Raw genomic sequence first — 21,145 nt, 5'->3', positions numbered from 1 at the left:
AACCATTGGTTGGAATCTACGTCAGTCAAGTGTTCCTAGGGATTCTATTGGTCCAGACGACGGAACGCCCCACCCCACCTCTCAATTCACGTAGGTAAACAAAACATAACCCATTTTTCTTGTTGCCCTTTTTTTTGTAATCAATTTCAGCAGTTAATATTTGACAACGTGGCTGCAGTAAGTAGGTCTGACCCTCCTTTAGCAGACGAGGCTGCAGTTGTGTGTTTGTTAAGGCTAATTAGGGCCGAGAAAGCGAGAGGATAAGAGGAAAGTAGAAGTACAGTAGATGAAAAAAAATGATATGTGAGTGTAACCAGTGGCTGTTCAGGGGCGGGGAGATCCTCAGCTTGGGCCCCATCTCCCACCCTTACTTTCGAGCCAAACCTGTTTTCCAGAAAGAGGAATATTCATTTTTATTGTCTTGAAGGATTTTTAAAATACCTTCACAGCAACGAAATAAACGTGAGTTGTAAATCATCTGAAACTCTTTCTAGGCTACCCAAGTATACTATTGTCGTCCTAAAAGTGGTCGGTTTAAGGACAGTATCAACAATACAACGCTACTGACTTTTGGCGACCAGTTAAAGTACTCTCTGAAAGTCTGCTTGAAGATGTGAATGCAGCACTACGAACGGAGACCAATCAGCTGATGTACAACACAGCAACAGTGATTCTAGAGATGCTCGGCTGTAAGATGAACAGCATGAACAGCCACAAGGAGCAATACCCCCCATTGAGAAGGAGGCTAGAGGCCAAGATCAAGGCTACATGGAGAGAAAGGTGTGGGGAAGAAAGGGACTCCCAGGAACTATCACCAACTGTTCTTAGCAGAGGCACTAGAGACTGCCAAGCAAAGACTCACAGCTCTGGCTACCCGCCTGAAGACACACACTGCAGAAGCAGAGGCCAGGAGAATAAATAGGATGTTCTCCACCGAACCATCCAAAGTCAGCTCAGTGGCTAGTGGATCTAAGAGCAGAACAAGTTAACACGTTAACCATCACAATGGCAGACATCCCAGAAAGAGTGTCAGGTATGTGATCCCATCCAACTACTGGCAAATATTAAGTGATTCAGTGAACTAATGGTTAGTAGTGTTTTTGAGACTCGAAGAAATACTTTCAGAAATGCAGTCAGTATTGTTCAGCAACGCTCTGGTCACCAGGTGTTTGCATTTCATGCGAGCAGAAGTGTTGCTCTTTGATTCAAATGTATTCATAATGCATGAGAAGCACAAACCAGGGTGAAGGTGAGGTTACAAAATGGCACCAGAATATCACTTTATGCTGTAATGTTGTGAGAGGAAAGGTTATGTTGCTGTTTTTTGTACAGAAAAGAGTCAGAATGAGCCCCTTATCATTTATTCATACATTTAATTAATATCAATGCATACACCACTGCTTCAGTGTAAGCACCTTGTTACCCTGGAGTGTTTCATCATAATGATTAAAAAAAATAAATTAAACAGAAAACAATTTCTATGTATTTCAATTTAAACGTGGCTTTCCACTGGTTAAATAAATATACAGCTTTAATCCGAAGGTGAAGATAAGTCATATTATTAAGCCACAGCAAAACAACATGATGAGAGACGCTGAGGCTGCGGTACTGATCCAAGTCCATTCTGTTCATCCAGATGCTGCCATGTTCTATCTATCAGTGACTATTTTGTCTGTTTTTGGTCAAAGCCAAAAACTAGAGAGATTTCTTATTAATGATAGCAGTTCTGAATCAGTCTGGCATAAATATTCTGATGACAGTGAAATGTGCTGTGATGGTGTACACACAGAGAGATTTGCTGTTTCAGACTCACTGTGGAAAAGTTTACATTTTTTTCTTCCATTTCTTAATGAAGTCTTTCGCATGTTGTGTTCTGAAAATGGCCATTAATGTACTGACAGCATCTATTCATAACTGAGGCTTTACACACATTTAGCTTTTTGGCACTTAAACGCATGTAACTGCAACACCTTATTAAAAGAATCCAGGCCTCATTTGTGTTACATTTTCCAAAATACTCATTCAGCCTCTGTGCCACACACCTCATGATGAATGAGGTGAAGCTAACAATACGTGATTACATCTTTGACCTGGATCAACGCAGCCATCCTCTTTGGTGGAATCATCTCATGCACTTGTGAGAGGAGTTGGTGAAGAGGGCGCATTACCCTGAAGTTACAGCGGAGGGCGACTGTAGCACGCAGTGGGCAGCGTAGTGTGTCCGCTGGCAGGAACATCATCATGATGTTGCTGTGGATTGAAGTTGTGTAGCTGTAGCTAAGGAAGTAAATACTGCACCCTGATCCCACTCCCACCCTCACAACCACTGAGGGTAAAGGGTCTTCAATACCATGCCTGAACCTGCTTTCCTGTAGTCCATCTTTGACTCCTTGTTACCTTTAACTGCTTTTCTCACACTGACTAAAACTTACAACAGGAGCAAAGTTACTGAAGTTACAACAGGAACAGGAGGAAGGTCTTTATTTGAAGGGACATGAGAATAACCTGTTTTGTTCTTGTTAGCTTACCAGCTTCATCAGCTCACAAAAAATTACCAAATCAGGGTCTATTTTCTGCACAATTTCTCTATTAGTGACAGGGCAATTAAATACCCCATGTTGAGAGTTAAGCTTATTCAATGACCAATGAAACCGAGTGAGCATACTGCATATTCATCTGTATGCCACTTGCTTGGTGTTTTTGTACTTAGTAGTCAGAGAAGCTTCATGTCGCTGTAAATCATCACTGTAACACATTTCCAGATTGCTACATTATTTCTGCGTTGTCTCAGCTGGACGCAAGATGCATGGTTTGTGCGTATGTGTTGAGAAGGAGATGGGGACATTAAACTGTTCAAGAGCGCCAGATGTTCCAGAGTGGCAGCTTAAATCTGTGTGTGTGTGTGTGTGTGTGTGTGTGTGTGTGTGTGTGTGTGTGTGTGTGTGTCTGCAGTTGATTTATCCACACTGACCTGTGATACCTCTCCTTGGGAAACTCATAAAGGACTGCAGGAATGAGTAGTTTCCTTGTGATCGCACACATGGACATACAAGCTGCATCCACACAGAAAATTTAGTGTAGAGTATATTTCAACGACTCCGGGCTTTAACTGTCTGTTCACGCATGACAAAGGCTGTTCGTGATGTCTGTGGGAGAAGAGCAGTTTCATCTGAGACGCCTCATGTTGCACATCTCATATACAGCCCACATCCACATATACTGTCATGGGAGTGCAAAGCAATATGATGCATGCACACATACCAACTATTCTCACACTCACTATTTAGTTACAGACAAAAGGAGGTACTCCACTCCTTCACCCCTCTTTCCTTCTCCCACTGCTGTTACATGACATCCCCCTCCCTCCTCCCTCTCTCTCCTTCAGTCCCCCTCTGTCTTTGCTATTGAATCATAAATCATAAATCCCCTTCCTGTACCTCTCTCTCTCTCTCGCCCTACCTCTCTTTTTTATTACACAATAGCCCAGACTTGATGTCAGAGGGCAGTCATGTTTAAATGTGTGTGTGTATGTGTGTGTGTGTGTGTGTGTGTGTGTGTGTGTGTGTGTGTGTATCTTCTACCCCAGCCTTTCCTGTGGCCCTGGGTCCCCACCCCCGGTTTCACCGGTGAGTTTGTCCAGTGCCAATTACACAGACACATGCATGCATACGCACACTGGAAAATACAACACACCCTCGCATGCACATGAACAGGAAGTGGCACATTAGCACACGCTCAAAGGTACTCTGCAATATTGCCTTTATTACTTTATTATTTATGCACAAAGTCAATATTCCTGCACGCACAAGTGCCTATAGTCTGAGGTCCTGTTATCACTCACCACTGAGGCGCTGTTAACACTCTAATAAGCAACAGGCCTGAAGTGTGTTTGATTTGAACAAGGACTTTGGTGATCATGGAAATATATTCCTGCAACACATTTGTTCCAGAAACCTTAAAGAAAACAAGGGGTCACACGGTACATGCAAAACTTTCTCCTTAACCCCCCCCCTCTAATGGTTCCCCTGTGTGTTTCACACTCGCATGTTCAGACTCTGGGCCCCTTGTGAGTTTAATATGTTTGCTTGAAAAATGGTGCAACAAGTCATGCAGTACCTGTGTGAGAAGATTTATTTGTAAGCGAGTTTGTCTAATTATTACCTCTTTATGACCTACAACGCAGGATAAGTGGATCTGCATATCCATGGTCATTATTCACCTTGATGAAAGAAAAGGGAGGAACAACATTTTTCTAAATGGCATGTGATTGCGCAGAACATCGATCACCGCTGTCTGAAAAGCCAAAACTTCATTCTCGACCTTAGAAACAGCCGTTGGCAAAACAAACTCAGCTAGAGTTTCACTTGGTTTTGTCTTCTGGAGGTTTCAGCAGCCACCGCATGAAGTTACAGACATTTAAATTTTCCATCATTCTCATGTATGCTGACTTCAAACTGCACACGTAAATTGAGATCGTGTGATGTGTGTCACGATTCGGCTCCGGTGTCTCTGTTTTCTCCTGAACTAATGGTTTTTCTTTCCTCCCTCTCCGTCAGCAGGCGGAGCTCGAGAGAGAGACGGGTCTGATTGCTCCAGGTGCGAGTTTATTAGACACACCTGCGCCTCATCGGCTCATCAACCGGCTTCTTAAGCCAGCTCCAGCTTGACTCCTGTGCCAGACTATTCTCTATGCTCTAGCCATACGAGTTCTGCGCCTGTTGTTATCTCTTGTCTCTCTCTCGAGCCTCCAGTGATTGTGATTTTTGCTGTCAGCCTCTAGTGCTCCTAGACACTTTTAGTTACCATCTCCTGAGTGAGTTTTTAGCCCTTGTGGTGTTTTTGTGTTTTTTCCTAAGTTGGTACTTTTTCCCGCTGTGGTGCTTTTTGGTTTTCTTTTTTGTCGGACTTCCCTTTTAAGTTGATTTTGTGTTTTTTCAATAAACTCCCGTGTAACGACTCTGCATCTGGGTCCAGACTCTGCATCTGGGTCCAGACTCTCCCTGTTCACACGTGACAATGTGGTCAGAAGCTTCAGAATTACTCCATCAGTGGATCCTAAGCTGAGACTGGTTTGGCAGTCACAATACAAACGATGAGTTTATATAAGCATTGATTAAAAAAAAGAATAGTACCTGCACAGTGACTCCAAACAAGTCGAAATTCATCAGGTCAAAGTGTTTAAAAATGGTTACCACAAGTACCACAAGACTGTATACTGTATGTGTGCGTGTGTGTGAGAGAGAGAGACTCGTTAGCATCAACAGTGTGGTTTGATGCTATCCAGAGGGGAACTGGTTCTCATTGAAGCAGTGATTGAGATTTTGGTCTATTTAGAGGAGCTGGAGGAAGAAGTGTGTGTGTGTGTGTGTGTGTGTGTGTGTGTGTGTGTGTGTGTGTGTGTGTTTGCATGCATGCTTTTGTGTGTTATGGGTGTGTTTCCGTCACTCGAGGACTTCCAGGGTCCCAGAGATAATGTGGAATTCATGAGAGGAATGCCACACAGTGGTTCCTTCCTGTCACCTGACTCCATCACTTCCTGCGTTGGCCTTCCTGCGTGTGGACCTCCAAGGAGAGGGGTGAACCGAACCTAGGCCACGACTCAAGATCCGTTTCACGATTTTGCGTCTCTGAGGTGATGAAGGAGTTCGACCTTGGCCCCCTGGGAGGTTTTAGACATGAGAGATGTCGGCGAAATTCCCCAAATTATGAAAAGTCCAGATTTCATTGCTTAGCTGTTGCAGTGCTGCCACCAGACAGCTAATGTTAGTCATCAGAAAATTAACTGGAGCAAATGACTGCAGACAAGGGATCAAATAGAATGAATTAAACAGTGAAAGATGTAAGAGAAAGGCAAGAAGAATGACCTATAAAGCAGAGGCGGGACAGATGTAGAAGAACAATAGAAGAGGCCATAAAGCAAAAGAAAGAAGGAGAAAGAAAGAGAGCAATGATGGTACGATCCATACGGGGCCTCTTGGTTTTTGGGCAGCAAGGGGAGACATGCCAGGTAATGGCTTCCAGACACACACACACACACACACACACACACCCTAATTCGATTTAGAAATCTGACAAGGATGTATATGTGGATGTGTGTGTATATACTAGAGGCCATTTCTTTCGCATACTCAAGAGGTCTGACTTCCTTTGCCCATTGGGAGTGGGGCCGGGTAGTCTGTGTGCGTGTGTGTGTGTGTGTGTGTGTGTGTGTGTGCATAAGCACTGGGGGTTAATGTATGCTTTCAATCACAGCTCTAGAGGGAAGAAATCAGATCCCTGCAACATTGCTTTAGACCTCAAGATCCATCCATCCAAAGTTACACACACAGATATACACTCACACATACACACACACACACTGCATAAGACAACACAGGTGTCAGGTATCTTTTCATTAAAGGAAAAGTTAAACATTTTGGGAAATATGCTCATTTTCTTTTCAAGATTGAGATGAAAAGATTGACATCGCTGTCATGTCTGTAGGGTAAAAGATTAGCTTAGAAGTGCAAGAAACAGTTAGCCTGGCTCTGTCCAAAGGTAACAAAATCCTCCTACCATCACTTTTAAAGCTGATGTATGTTGGTAGGTACATTTTATAACCTTTGGACAGAACCAGGCAAGCTGTTTCCACGTTTCCAGTCTTGATGCAAAGCTAAATGAAGCAGCTGCTGGCTGTCGCTCCATGTGGAAGTTGTATCAATCTTATATCAAAGAGAAACGCTTTCAGAGGTGCTCACAGAAAAAAAACAGAGTATAGGAATGAAGTTTTTCATTTGCTTCAGAGTGACTGAACACTCCTGGCTGCTTCCTGCTTTCATCTGCATAGTTAGAAAGTTGTGCATGAATGTGATGAAAAGGTTAAGGGAGCAGCTGAAGGACCAAGGAACGGAAAATAGTAAAGACAAAGAAGTGGAGACGAAGAAAGAAAGAAATTAAAAGAAAGCAGCAGCATGTGAAGAGGGATGAAGAGAGGACAAGATGAAAAGAGGAAGACAGGAAGAGATAATTAAACAGAGGAAGGATACATATGGAGGAGTGGGAGGGGAAAGAGAGGGCAAGATGACTTAACTGGGATACACCGCCTGCTCAGGAATACTCCACCCAACACACAGCAGTTTACCAGTGAGGTAAATCCCCCAGCATTCCCCCACTATGCGCTGTCACAGCCCTCCCACTCCTGCAACTTGTGTGTGTATATGTGTGTGTGTGTGTGTGTGTGTCACTACTTTTCTCTGACATTCCTGTGCAGAGCGGAGAGGCAGTCAGCTCGGCTGCAGAGAGACAGACCTACAAATCCAACTCAGGAGCTCATTAGGAAAAGAAGGGATTTTGTCAGAAGAAGAAGGAGAGGCTGCAGCTCGTTTCTGCATCCATCACGTCTCATTGTGAACTTTTCTCATTCAGGAATTCCAATTTTGGGAAATCCGCCTGCAAGTCAGCTGGGAGCTCTTACGTTTCTAACAAGGGATTTCTAGAAAAGCATCCTCTTGCGTCCACTCAGTTTCCTCCCGTTCTCCACTCCACCTCTCCAACTCCCTCCCTGGAGGCGGATTGAACACTTTGGACTGGCAAATTCTAGTGTTTGGGAAAACTTTTGGAGAGGCAAAAAAAAAAAAAGGATAAGGGCACAAAGTTGTAGCAGCACACAAAGAGGTGAGTTAATGTTCAAAGATAGAAAATGCACTTTGAATTGTTGATGACGTGATTGAATGCACTTTTTACAAGCTGTTTTGGACAAAAGTCACCTGTCAAATGTAACGTAACATCTTTTGACTTTTCCTCTAGCTTCTAAAGTATAAACTTGCATGTTTTTGCCTTAATGGTTCTGGTATTAAACGTCAAAGACAAAGCTGCATGATAATGACTCTCCTGCCAGTAAGTCTACCAGTAATGTTTGCAAAAAGGTCTCCATGTACTTCAAAGTTAGAGCTTTATTGTTAATGGTGCACAAAAGTGGAGTGTGTTGCACAATCTGCGCCTAATGTAACTCATGTCTGCGGGGAGTTCGAGTTGCTTGTTCTGCTGCGTGTGTCTGAGAAAGAGAGAGAGAAGAGTAGAATGAGGGGAACAGGGGGTGCAAATCGTCCACTGCCCATTGGGCTTAAAGAGGTGACGGGATGAGAGAGAAAAGGCAGAAAGAAGGAAAGAAAAAAGTGTGCACAGGAGATGAAGCAGCAGAGAGAGTTTCATCCTCTCTCTGGTTTTATCATCAAATATCAAGGACATACTGGGAAAGAACGCCAACGATGCGAGCGCACATTACATTTAAATGACCCAGGCAAAACGCACGCAGATGTTGGATGCATGTAAGGATGTCAAACAAACTCTATCTGTCTCACTTTCACACACACACGTGCAAGTATGCGCACACACACACTCCCAGAAAGGGATTTAAAGGAACACATCTTTGTTTCATAGCACTCATCTGTTTCGTTTGCTCCTGGCTGGGATCACAGGCTGATCCAATGAGTCCCAGCGCTGCAATACACGACACACAAACACACGCAAGCCAATGAAAACAACACACATGCACACAAAGTGGATGCATGTGCAGGAGGGCATAGAGGCAACTCCCTAATTGGGACTGTATGAATCAAACAGATGAAGCACACAGCTCATGTCTGTCTCTCACATTTCACGCACACACATCTTCCCATTCTCTCCTTCATTTTTCCGTCACATCTGTGCTTGTGATCCTAATATGTCTCAGTTTTAAATGAAATGCTTTTGAAGTGCACGGCATTCATCAAGTTACGCTTATTGCTTGTTTAAAGCGGACAGAAAGTTGGCTCGCATCATAGTCATACAGAATTTATATGGTATTTGGCAGACACTCTGATTCAAACCCGAAAGCGTCTCCGTGCAGCCCAATTCGACCCGTCAGTGGCCGCTGAGCCGTTATAGGAGCTGGGAGCTACAAGTTCAGGCGAGGGACAGTTGCAGTGAAAGCTGGTCGGGGTGTGTCTTCTTCACTTCCCCTCGCTGGCTGATGAATATCTGAAGTGTGTCTAAAATGACTCCCTACTCTCTACCCAGTGGAGAACAAAAGCAGAGCCAAAAGACAGTGAATATTTTACTGCTAATGTTGCTTCATATCATCTTCCCCCTTGAATTACGACATTCTCATTCATTATTCTAAGTGCATCACATTCGTGTTGGTGTGTTTCTCTGCAGACCCTGGCTCCTGTAAAGATGGCTGAGGTGGTGCAGCCAGACCCCAACAGCCTTCAGATACCCGGTGAGACGCACATACATTTTATACACGTGCTTGAAATGACTCACTCCTCTCTCTCTATCTTTTGGAGCGGGAACACGCTGACCTTTCCGTGTCCCTCTCCTATCTGGGAATATTACTCTCATCAGATTCCAGTGACATTCCAGTCATTCCAGTTCTAAATATCGAATCTCCCATCTCGAGAGCTTCAGGTTCAGTGTGGTTACACCCAAACTCACTCATCTCCGCCACCGAAAATAAGGTTTTTTTCTGCACGTGTACATGCTTGTTAGTATCAGCAGTTGATGACAGTCCAATGATGGTTCTTCCCTTGTGATAAGAGAGTTTTCCCAGGGCTGAGTATCGCCTCAAACACAGATTGTTTTGGTTTTTCTGACCATTTTCCAGTGGAGTACGTGTGGCTCTTTTCCAAAGCTGAAACATGTTAATAATGAGATTCTGATATTTAGCCGCCACTCCACATCATTACATTTCTCTTTACCTTCTCCATTAATTCTCAGGCGATAAAGCATCAGCCCCTTCATCACCTGCCACAGCTAGGAATGACTGCAGCATCACACCCCTCACACCCTCACCCTCACCGGTAACTATACACACACACACACACACACACACACACACACACACACACACACACACACACACATTCACCACAGATACTCCTACACACCCTTTCCTCTTTATACTTATTTTCTTTATATAGAGCTCTTATACAAGACCTGCAAACCCACATCCACTTCTCACTGTTATTAGTGGTTTATAATAACACTTGCACTCACAGTTTAAAGTGAGATGTGGAATTGAAACAAGCACCCAGTAAAAAACGACATTCTGTGGGAAAGAAACATATGCACTTTGGCACTAACTCTCACATGTACTAAGGGGGGAGAGAAAGTATAGGAAAGTCAATGAAAACAGCTTCTGATTTCAAAGCCAACCTGATAATCCGATGCTGCTTCCACATATAAAAACTCGTGATTATTGGTTTAAATCCCACTGCGCTTCCTTTCCAGACACAAATGATAGCCCACATTAGCTCATTCACTCTGTGATATTTGTAGATGGTCAGAAATTCTAAGAGGTTTCTCTCTGGCCTCCTTTCTGTCTCAGAGGGTGGAGGTCAGACCCAGGATGTCCTGTCCATTCTCGGTTGTCGTGGCGATAGACTTTGGGACGACTTCCAGCGGCTACGCGTTCAGCTTCACACAGGACTCGGAGGCCATACACATGATGAAGTAAGAGCGTGTATTTAGTGTCTTTAATTCTACTTCACTCCATCACTTTCTATCCTTGACATCTCTTTTATCCATGAAGGCGCTGGGAGGGCGGGGACCCTGGGGTGGCCAATCAGAAGAGCCCGACCTGTCTGCTGCTTACTCCTGACTTGCGGTTCCACAGTTTTGGGTTCGCAGCCCGGGACTTCTATCACGACCTGGACCCAGAAGAGGCCCGGCATTGGCTCTATTTTGATAAGTTCAAGATGAAGATCCACAGCACGAGTGTAAGAGAGAGCAGGAGAATCAGATGACAAAGGTGGAATAAACAGCGAACTGGGACAGAAAGCCAATTTTACATAAGCTTCAGTTTTGACCGCTTTTTCAAACTCTGTCCCAGTGCAACACTATGTAGCTGGAGTATCATTGTAATGCTTTAAGTGTCAGAAAGATGACTTCTTCTTCTGCAGCAGTGTTTCAGCAGTTGTGGCTGTGTTTGCTGCAGGACCTCACCATGGAGACGGAGCTGGAGGCGGTCAACGGGCGGAGGGTCAGGGCCATCGAGGTGTTCGCCCACGCCCTGCGTTTCTTCAGGGAACATGCTCTAAAGGTCCACTTTAAACCCCCAGTTTATGGTTGCAGTATGGTGCTTATATGTTAATTGTCTGTAATCTTGCAAGCTAAGGTGACCTGAAGCTCATAGTGTATAACTGATTCTGTTTTAGGAGGTGAAAGACCAGTCGTCATCAGTGCTGGAGGGAGAGGAGATCAGATGGGTAATCACCGTGCCTGCTGTGTGGAGACAACCTGCTAAACAGTTTATGAGAGAGGCTGCATACCTGGTAGGAACACACACACGCACACACACACATATTGACAGATAAATCCGTGCATTAGATATGACTGGCTGAAAGAGGCTAAGTAGACAGCATATGTTGTTGAATCAGTCATAGCTACTCTGAAACTATCTCGATATTTGGTGATTTATTTATTTAATTATTTATTTTGCTGCTTTTTGGGTTGAGAAAATTCTCTTACATCTTCTGCTAAATCGACCAAAGTGTAATCATCATGCGCTGCCAGAATCTTACTGCAACTACAACAGTTCCCTGCTGTGTGGCTAAAACACACATGTGACAATACACAGAGGATGACAATAGATGGTCGTGTGTGTGTGTGTGTGTGTGTGTGTGTGTGTGTGTGTGTGTGTGTGTGAGAGAGAGAGAGAGAGGGAGAGGAACAACAACAGGGATATGGAAAGAAAGGCAGGGTATAAAGCATGAGATAAAGGCTGTCTGATTAATGTTCTCATGGAAGATCACTTACTATTCACACAAACACACACGCACACACACACTGACACACATACACGCTGCACTTTTGCCTCTGTCCTCCTTGTATATCTTCTCACCATTCCCACCACACACACACACACACACTCCTGCTCGGTGTACTGTACATGTCACAATGACTTGTAGGAAGTGTGCGTACATGGACAGGAATGCAGGGGGTCCTATCACACTACACATCAATGAGAAAGGACTGACCTGTGTGTGGACTTGTGCATTACGTACGCAATACATCATGAGAAAGACTGTGCAACCTTTTGGTTTTAATGTCATGTTTTCCTTATTCCCATTCTCTCTCTGGTCAATGTCCTCATTTCTACACACACACATACACACACACACACACATCATCATGCTAACCATTATCGCCCATCTGCCCTTCACTCACCCACGTATATACATAAATAGTCTAATGCATACACACTCTCACATGCACAGTGACATATATGCACACACACACACCCTGCGCTGGCAGCCAGTTTGAGGCCGGCGGGGTGTGTGTGCTTCCTGCTGGTGATGATGTCATCAGAAGTGAACAATGAGGGAGACCGGCGTACAAACACAGGAAGTGGTGTCCAGACCCCCGCCCTGCACATACACACACATGCACGCATGCACACACCTCACTCCAGCCACTCAACTTTACTCCCAATCCATCAAGATTGATGTTTATGTACCGAATCTCCTCTCCTCTCCTCTCCTCTCCTCTCCTCTCCTCTCCTCTGCTAATATCACTTACATAGGTTGGCCTGTATATGCACCAAAGCAGAATCTACATGTATGTCTAAAAGCATGATGGATTATTGAAAAATGCTCTTTTCAACACTGGCATGTCTCATTTTCTCTTCTCTTTTCTTTCTCTTGTACAGTCCATCAGCACAATCAAGAGCTTTGCAGGATAATAAAATTCTCCTTGTAAATTTTTCTCTCCCTCTCTGTCTCCCTTTTCTCCTCAAGGCTGGTCTGGTGCCTCCCGACTGTCCCGAGCAGCTCCTCATCGCTCTGGAACCCGAAGCTGCATCCATTTACTGTCGCAAGCTCCGCCTCCACCAGGTGATTGACCTGAGCTTGCAGCCAATCACAAATGGCCTCGATCTGGAGGGGTCTCGGCCCTTTGACTCCAGCTTCAGACAAGGTAGTGAAGAGAGAGTGAGAGTGAGAGTGTGTGTGTGTGTGTGTGTGTGTGTGTGTGTGTGTGTGCTGTTTTCTGTGGAAGTCTTCTTGTAGACTTTGTCATTAGCATGAAACCACACTGTGATGTTCCTGGAAATGTTGTTGCTAGATTTCACTTGGGGATTGTGGTTTTTCTATGGATGGATTGTGTGTGTGTGTGTGTGTGTGTGTGTGTGTGTGTGTGGCCATGTGGTCGTGTTTTCTTTCCCCAGTGACTTTGCAGTTGTGTATATGTGTCATATAGAGCAGACAAACTACTTACAAACCACTAAGTATTCTGTATCTTATATGTATTTTGTGGCAGTACAGTAATGCTTTTCACTTCATTAAAGCAAAGCCCGAGAGGTTATTTGGAGCATCCAGGGTTGAATTTCTGCACGGACAATATCAGGCAACTGGCAGTTAGAGAATAGTATGGTTAGGTTTATTTATGCAGATAAAAACAAGGAGAGAAGTTAACTATGACCCCGACAGTGCAATTGGCTTAAAATATGTGTTGGTGAATTGTAGACAAGCTAAAGCTACAGTTACTTCACTCAGTCCTTTAAATCCGTTCACTTTCAGCTTCTGAGTCAATTCTAGATGAATGGAGGAGAAACTATGGCACAGAGTTCTGTTCACAACTGCAAGGATGAATTTGCTGCAGCCCTAATTTGAGCCTGGCCTTTTCTACAGGAGTTAATAGCACTTGAAGGCAGCGCAACAAGCTGTAAAAACTAACATATTATCACTTTATAAAGTTGATTTGGCAAGCGTGTAAGCAAACAGCTCCCCATTTACACATCCAGAAGATAAAGAGAAACATTAGTATATATTTAAAGTTGGGTCTCTGGCCATCTAAATAATGTAAGTTCAGTATTCACCCACCTTTTAGCTCTGTTTTGGTCTCCACCCTTGCAGGAAATATCTGGTGTTCATGTCGTTTGTTGCTGTGGGGAAAAATACTCCCTCAACCAGCAACTCTATTACACTTTACATCTATATGGATCAAAAGGCTAATATGATGTATAACTTTTGAAAATAACAGGACACAACTCTACATTAAAGCTGCAGTTAAAACATTTGTCTTTGTAACAGCAACAGGAAAATGCTACTAAATTACAGCAAAGGAACAAAGAGCGATTTCAGGCTGGGAAAAGGGAGCCTGATGCATAATTCAGCGAACAAACATGCCGTCCAAAATCCCCTGCACGGGCCCACTTATACATATCCAGTCAGTGACACACACACAAAGAACATTCACACACACAAAGACACACACTAAACACAGGGTATTGTAATTGGAACAAGGTGCAGCGAGACTATGATCTCACCCCCTCCTGGCCTGTCATTCTCCCTCTCCTTCACTCACATTCGTTTTTCTTTCCTTTCCCTCAGTCTCTCCAGCCTTTGCTCCCTTTCTGACTTTCCTTTGCCAGGTCGTCCACTTTGCAAGGACTCTGCAGACACACACCACCAAACAAACACACATGCAGCATTTCCACACATGCACACTTGGCATTACAGTCATGGTTTTTACTATCTTTAGCTTTTCTTCCACCTCATTTCATCTCCAAAGATAGCACCAGGGAGCCATTAACACACACACACACACACACACACACACACACACACACACACACACACAAGAAGACACACACATGCACACGCATACATTTTCTTTCTGCTGTTTCAAATAGTGGTAAATGGTTTCCAGACTTGCGTTTCGTTCGTCACCCCCACACAAAGACACACACGCACATACACATACCTACACATAGATGCACATACATTACCTCCTGCGTCATCCAGGGCCTTAAAACAAGACAATGCAGTCATTGTTGCTCAGTTACTCCATAATCTTTCCTTCCTTCTTTCTTTCTTTCTTTCTTTCTTTCTTTCTTTCTTTCTTTCTTTCTTTCTTTCTTATCCTGCCTTAAATCTATTTTGCCCTTCTCGTATTCTAATTTGTGTGGTGTGTAGTACTCATGGGGTTTAAGGCAACTTTGTAAAGTCAACTATGACCTAACTTATACAAACACTTCACTTCAGACTGTCAAATGTCTGACTTACGAAACGCACACTTTCACATCAGGACCACAGCGTCTCCACAACTCTGCCAAAGAGACAAAAAAAAAACCAAACACTTTTTCTACACCCTCCTTTGATCTGTTATTATGTCTGATCTGAAGCCATTATGTCTCATTTCATGGGTTCACTTGCATGGAGGAATATAAGTGCGTCTGCTCGGTCAAACAGGCTGTCAGGTATTTAGTATTTTTGCCAGCTGTGTTTGAGTCTGTCCTGTTTTTGTTGGCCTCCATCCACGCTCTTAACCTGCCAGTCAGGCGGTTTACATGTCGCGAATGAGGATAAAATTGAAATAGGAGAGAACTCGTCGTTTCCAACAAATTGCCCCTGTCATGCCAAAACATTGTGACTGGTTTCCTTGTGTTTTTCTTGTTTTACTTAGACTGCAAAACTTGATACATCTCACTGGGTAAATGTCATGACCTCATGGCTTATGAAACTTCTTTAAGCCTTATTATATGTAGTATAAATTGCAAACATTCACTTTGGAGGTCGAACGTGACGATGTTTATGTTATGACCCTACAGTATGTTTACTGTGGTGCAAGGTGGTGAAAGATGACCACAGCTGGAGAGTCCACAAAAATTCTTGCTGAATTTTTCCATCTAGAAAAGGTGGACCCCAAAAACATGGACATGCAATTTCACGTACATACAATATGTACTGTAGCAAGGCCTATTGTACAACCCTGAGTCCAAAAGAATTGGGAAGCTGCATGAAACCTCTACTCCTCACGTTATTCTTTATTCAGATTCCTATCAGCTTCCTCAAACTGGTTGCGAGTCAACCTGGGGTCCATTCAAAACAAATGCAAGTCCCATATTCACTCTACTTACTTACTTTACGTTAATTCCATCTGGCTCTTTGGCTGCTAAATGCACCGCTATGTTCACCCACCAAATCAGTAAAATTGAGGGCCAGAAAATCAAAACAATGAGCTCCACTAACGGAAGCCAGGCAGCTCTGTAAAGCTGAGGAGAACAGCAGGGTCGGGTGATAATTCTCTGTGGGTTTGTCACTATGTGCGAGCCCATTCCCACAAGTAGATGTGACCCAGTGTTGATATAAAAATAACGACCCTAATGCTGCTTTAAGTGGAGAGCTGGAACCAGGAGGTGATTAAAGTGATTAAGACTTACATTAAGCTCGCCTGTAGCTGGTTTAAATATACAAAACAACAATGTGAAAATGACAATTTGTGGCTTGAGTTCCTGTATGTGCAGAACTATTGCTCAGCAAACAACATTTAATCCACCCACAAAGTACCTCTGCGCAGGTCTCCAGTAATAGTGCTGGATGCCTGTAACGTCCCTGTTTGCCAAGAATTAGTTGGCACTACATGAAGTCGGCTAACTCAGCCATAAACCACAAACAGTCATTTTTACTTTTCGTTTTTTGTACGGCCAAACAAACGAAGTACAACATGTTAATTAGTGAACTTTAGAGGTACTCGTAGTTGTATTTTTAAACTGAAATAAGCCAGGCCAGCCCTGCTTCCACTCGTTATGCTAGCCTGAGCTAAATGGAGCTTCATCTTCTTCTCATTACACCCTCAGAAAGACAGTGAATAAGCATATTTATCCAAACGTTGAACTCAAAAGTACAAAGTTTCTTAAGCTTAACAGCTTTTTTTCTCAGCTGACCAATCAAACTTAATGGAAAGTAAGGGAAAAACTCAGCTTGCTTCCTGTCAGACCACAGAGAGAGGGAGCCACATGTACAATCCAACCATTATCTTTTGCCTTCCTGTGACTTTTTGAACTGATTTAATGATGTGTGTGTGCAGCAGAGATCATGTACAAATATCAAAGGTTTAAAAGCTGAAGTGTGTCGTCTGCTTGTGTGCATTTCGCTTTGTGTGTTTGTTGCAGCGAGGGAGCAGCTGAGGCGATCCAGACACAGCAGGACCTTCCTGGTGGAGAGTGGAACCGGAGAGCTGTGGTCAGAGCTGCAGACTGGTAAGACCGTGTGTGTGTGTGTGTGTGTGTGTGTGTGTGTGTGTGTGTGTGTGTGTGTGTTTGAGAGGGACAGACAGACCCCACATGTCGGAGATATTGATGATTTTGACTTTTGACCCCTGCAGACTGGCTATGTGAAGCAGACAGACCTTCTTTCTTCTTTCTTTCACTGTTCGCTGTTTTTGCTCATTTTCCACAGTATCTGCACTGTTTGCAGGGCCTGTTGAAATTGATCTGTTACAGTTTGTTCAGGCACTGAGATTTTATTATTTTGAGAAAAAAAAGTCTGTTACAAGAAAGTCCTAATTTTATAAGAACGGGGTTGTAATATTACGAGAATACGAATCAACCCTGTCACGCTTAACTACCAATCCTTATTCACAACCACAACATGGACAACCCACAGTGTCAAGTTTGGCCTTGGATGATAAAATCCTGCCCAGGGACAAGTCACCCAGTTCTCCGGCTCTTTTCTTTCTGTTGAGCCATGTCAACAATCTGAGGAGCCACGCGCCCCTGCTGACCCTTTCTACTCCCTTTCCTGTCCACACACAGGAAGGACCCAGCCCATGGGACTCTGCCTCCGCACTGTTCATAAACCGGAGCACAAACCCAAAGCCGCCTCCTCTTGCATTTTCTTCTCTCATCCTTCATTTTTCCTTTTGGTTCATCTTTGTGCTTTTTCTCCTTCGCTCCCACTCAAACTCGTGTTTGGGGTGTGGTCAGCTGAAGTCAGGCTCTTATCACCGAACGTATCATAAACACGCGCACTCGCAGATGGAGCGCAGCAATCACAGACGCCTGCAGGTTGTTTATGTTTGACGGTCCAGTGGTTGAAGAGTTTCGGGGGAAAAACACACACACACACACGCACACAGGAAACATGACATTTAGACATTCTGCAAACATGAAGACTCATTATCCTCCACATTTTCCTCCTATAAATTTAGCACTATCATCATGTTCTTATGGTACTGTTTGAAATATTTCCTGCAGCTATTAAACCCGTGTGTGTTTGTGCACTCTTTGTGCAGGTGACAGGTATATTGTTGCAGACTGTGGAGGAGGAACGGTTGACCTGACAGTCCATCAGATCGAGCAGCCACAGGGAACACTTAAAGAGCTCTACAAGGCTTCAGGTGCACATTTTCACAAACCGCTCACAAACGCAAAAATACCAAACTTCCTCCAGTTTCCAAAGCTGTGATTTTTCTTCCAGGTGGCCCTTACGGGGCCGTTGGAGTAGACCTGGCCTTTGAGGCCATGCTGTGCCAGATCTTCGGCGAGGACTTCATCCAGAGCTTCAAAGCCAAGCGGCCGGCAGCCTGGGTGGACCTCACCATCGCATTCGAGGCGAGGAAACGGACGGCGGCGCCAGGCAGGGCCAACGCCCTCAACATCTCCCTGCCCTTCTCTTTCATCGACTACTACAAGAGACACAGGGGGCAGAGTGTGGAGGCTGCCCTGAGGAGGAGCAAGTGAGTGTGGGCTGGGAGAGGTGTGTGACAGAGGGACGACGGATGAGTGTGTGAGCAGTTTGATTAAACACTGCATTGATAAGAGCAAAGATGCAAACTGTGTGTATGTGTGTGTTTCAGTATGAACATAGTGAAGTGGTCGTCCCAGGGGATGCTGCGGCTGACACAGGAAGCCATGAATGAGCTCTTCCAGCCCACCATCATCAATATTGTCAAACATATTGGTGAGAAACACGTAAAGACACATGCATGTTAACAGTATACACAGACAGATTCATGCATGCAGACACACACAGCAGCAGATAAAGATATTGATTAGTGCAGCTGTAACTCACATAGATGGGAACTGGGTTTCTTTTGACTCTCACGCTGCCCAAACCTCTGACTTCACAACAAGTTGCCAAAACTGCCCATTGAGTGAGCTGCTGGTGGGTCTGTGTTTAGCACATTGCCCATCCTATGTATTTGTGACTGTGCACTGTGAATCTAAATGGTACAAAAGGACAAAAAGTGTGCACTTTTCAACTTTGGCTCAGACCAAACAAACAAACTTCAGGCATAATGGCTTCCCTGGTATCCTTATTCTAGATGATGGTGACTTCACTGTTTATTTTCCGGCCTCGTCGAGACAGAGCGAGGGCAGAAAAATGGAGAATGCCTGTTTTAAATCACTCACATTCCAGTGGGACATTCAAAACCAGCTGACTGGTTTTGTAGCATTTAGCTTTGCTGGCCTTCAGTGGATCTGACTGGTGGATCCGGTTTTTCATGTATCAGACTGAAGAAATACCAATTGCAGCTGCTACACCTCCTCCAGAGCCTTCTTCTCCTTCTTCAACCACATATTTTCCTCCCTAACTTCTCACATGAGCAAGGCTCTTTCTCCTTTTTTCTCTGCTGACAGAGGAGCTGATGGCAAAGCCAGAGGTGTGCGGTGTGCGCTTCCTTTTCCTGGTTGGCGGTTTTGCAGAGTCGCCCATGCTGCAGAAAGCTGTCCAAAGAGCACTGGGGCGGACATGTCGCATCATCATCCCCCATGATGTTGGACTGACCATCCTGAAGGGTGCCGTGCTCTTCGGGCTGGATCCCACTGTGGTGAGTGCGCAGGACTTCCTGTTTGTCCTGGTGTCGCTCTTTGACGCGCGTTCTAACCGCCTGCCTCTCACAGGTCAGAGTGCGTCGATGCCCCCTGACCTACGGCGTGGGCGTCTTGAACCGGTTCGTGGAGGGACGCCACCCTCGTGATAAACTCCTCATCAAGGAAGGCCGCGAGTGGTGCACCGACATCCTCGACCGCTTCGTCTCTGTCGACCAGTCAGTGGCTCTGGGCGAGGTCGTGAGACGGAGCTACACACCTGCTCGCCTGGGCCAGCGGAAAATCATCATCAACATCTACTGCAGCGTGACAGATGATGTCACATACATCTCCGACCCTGGAGTCAGGAAGTGCGGGACGATAACTTTAGACCTACCGGAACCGCTGCCGCTACCGGGAGCTGTGGGAGGAGCGGGAGGAGGAGGAGGCCCAGAGAGGAGAGAGATCAGAGCGACCATGCAGTTTGGAGACACCGAGATCAAAGTCACAGCCGTTGACGTCATGTCTAACCGCTCCGTCCGGGCTTCCATTGACTTCCTGTCTAATTGAGGAGGAGCAGGAAGTGGAGACGAGGATTGGAAGACAGAAATAACTGATTGTAGCCATCACAATTTTAGAAAAAGCGGTACTTTGGGAGCGGGCGACATTTTCTTGGAAAGAACAGGAACTCACCCTGTAATTCAGACATTTAAGCTTTAAATGAACTCCTTTGAGAAGGAAACAGATGAGGAGAGGAACGTTTTCTCCGGCCGTCACAAGTTCACAAATCTCCTCAGCTGAAAGTTAGAGTGACATCTCTGTACAGAAAACATGAGCTTGTCTGCCTTCTGGCTGCGGGGGGGGGGGGGTTTGTCACATCACACCACATGTTTCTGTCACAGAGGGACACTTCTATGAACTCATATGAACTTGTATGAAATCAAATGCAAGCTGGTGGCTGAGTAACGTCCCTGCTGCAACAAACAAATACCTTCTAATAATTTAAGCTGTCTGAGGAACATTTCCGCTTTTGTAGACAGTTCTGTTAGCCATTGTCTCTACATATTTCATTATACTACCTAGAGTAAAACTCACTCTTATTTGCTTTTAAAGTGTTGCTTTTTTGCTCATGTATTTAGAGGAATATCTCACAGGTTCTGGTCTGATACCTCATTTAAATCCTGTTTTTCCATCCATATATGAGATCTTGATACAGCCGCCCGGACTGCAGCTTTGTGTCTCTGATGTGACTGTGATGGTGCCTGACCTAGTGGTGAAAAGGCAGAACTACAAGCTGAGTGCTCTCGGCATTGATTGAAACACACTATGAAGGACTGAGGCATTACTGCTGTCACGTTATGGTGTCTTGTTTATGTTGTGTATGCTGTAAAAAACTGTATTCATGTTTATGTTGATAAAAAGTAACAGAAGGATTAAGAATGACGTCTTCAACATGTCATTTCTTTTGAACTGAGCAGGTTGCACAATGATTTACTGTAACAAAGCATCATCTATGGCCCTACATTTCCCATTAAAAACTCACATGTGACACTTTTCCTATCTCAGGATGATAGACCTCTTCTTCAAAGCAGT

The 21,145-nt window shown here is 44.5% G+C and overlaps 1 protein-coding gene across 1 annotated transcript; it reads left to right on the top strand.

The window, feature by feature from the left end:
- The first annotated feature begins 7,272 nt into the window (after nt 1-7,272).
- Nucleotides 7,273-21,096, top strand: hspa12b (heat shock protein 12B). Its single transcript, XM_076724271.1, has 14 exons — nt 7,273-7,653; nt 9,175-9,238; nt 9,736-9,818; nt 10,346-10,470; nt 10,550-10,736; nt 10,955-11,059; nt 11,175-11,291; nt 12,756-12,933; nt 16,913-16,999; nt 18,034-18,138; nt 18,219-18,477; nt 18,598-18,701; nt 19,382-19,572; nt 19,646-21,096. Exons 2-14 carry the CDS (start codon nt 9,193-9,195, stop codon nt 20,120-20,122), a joined length of 2,064 nt encoding a protein of 687 aa, XP_076580386.1. The 5' UTR covers nt 7,273-7,653; nt 9,175-9,192; the 3' UTR covers nt 20,123-21,096.
- The last annotated feature ends 49 nt before the right edge of the window (nt 21,097-21,145 follow it).

The sequence above is a fragment of the Chaetodon auriga genome, chromosome 24, assembly GCF_051107435.1.
Source record: "Chaetodon auriga isolate fChaAug3 chromosome 24, fChaAug3.hap1, whole genome shotgun sequence".
Lineage (NCBI taxonomy): Eukaryota > Metazoa > Chordata > Actinopteri > Chaetodontiformes > Chaetodontidae > Chaetodon > Chaetodon auriga.
The sequence above is the reverse complement of the archived record's forward strand: the minus strand, read 5'-3'. Positions and strand labels throughout refer to the sequence as shown.

Coding starts and splice junctions, on each gene's coding strand:
- hspa12b (XM_076724271.1), top strand. CDS start 9,193: ATGGCTGAGGTGGTGCAGCCAGACCCCAACAGCCTTCAGATACCCG. Junction 11,060..11,174: donor TCAGGGAACATGCTCTAAAG/GTCCACTTTAAA, acceptor ATTCTGTTTTAG/GAGGTGAAAGACCAGTCGTC. Junction 18,478..18,597: donor GCTGCCCTGAGGAGGAGCAA/GTGAGTGTGGGC, acceptor TGTGTGTTTCAG/TATGAACATAGTGAAGTGGT.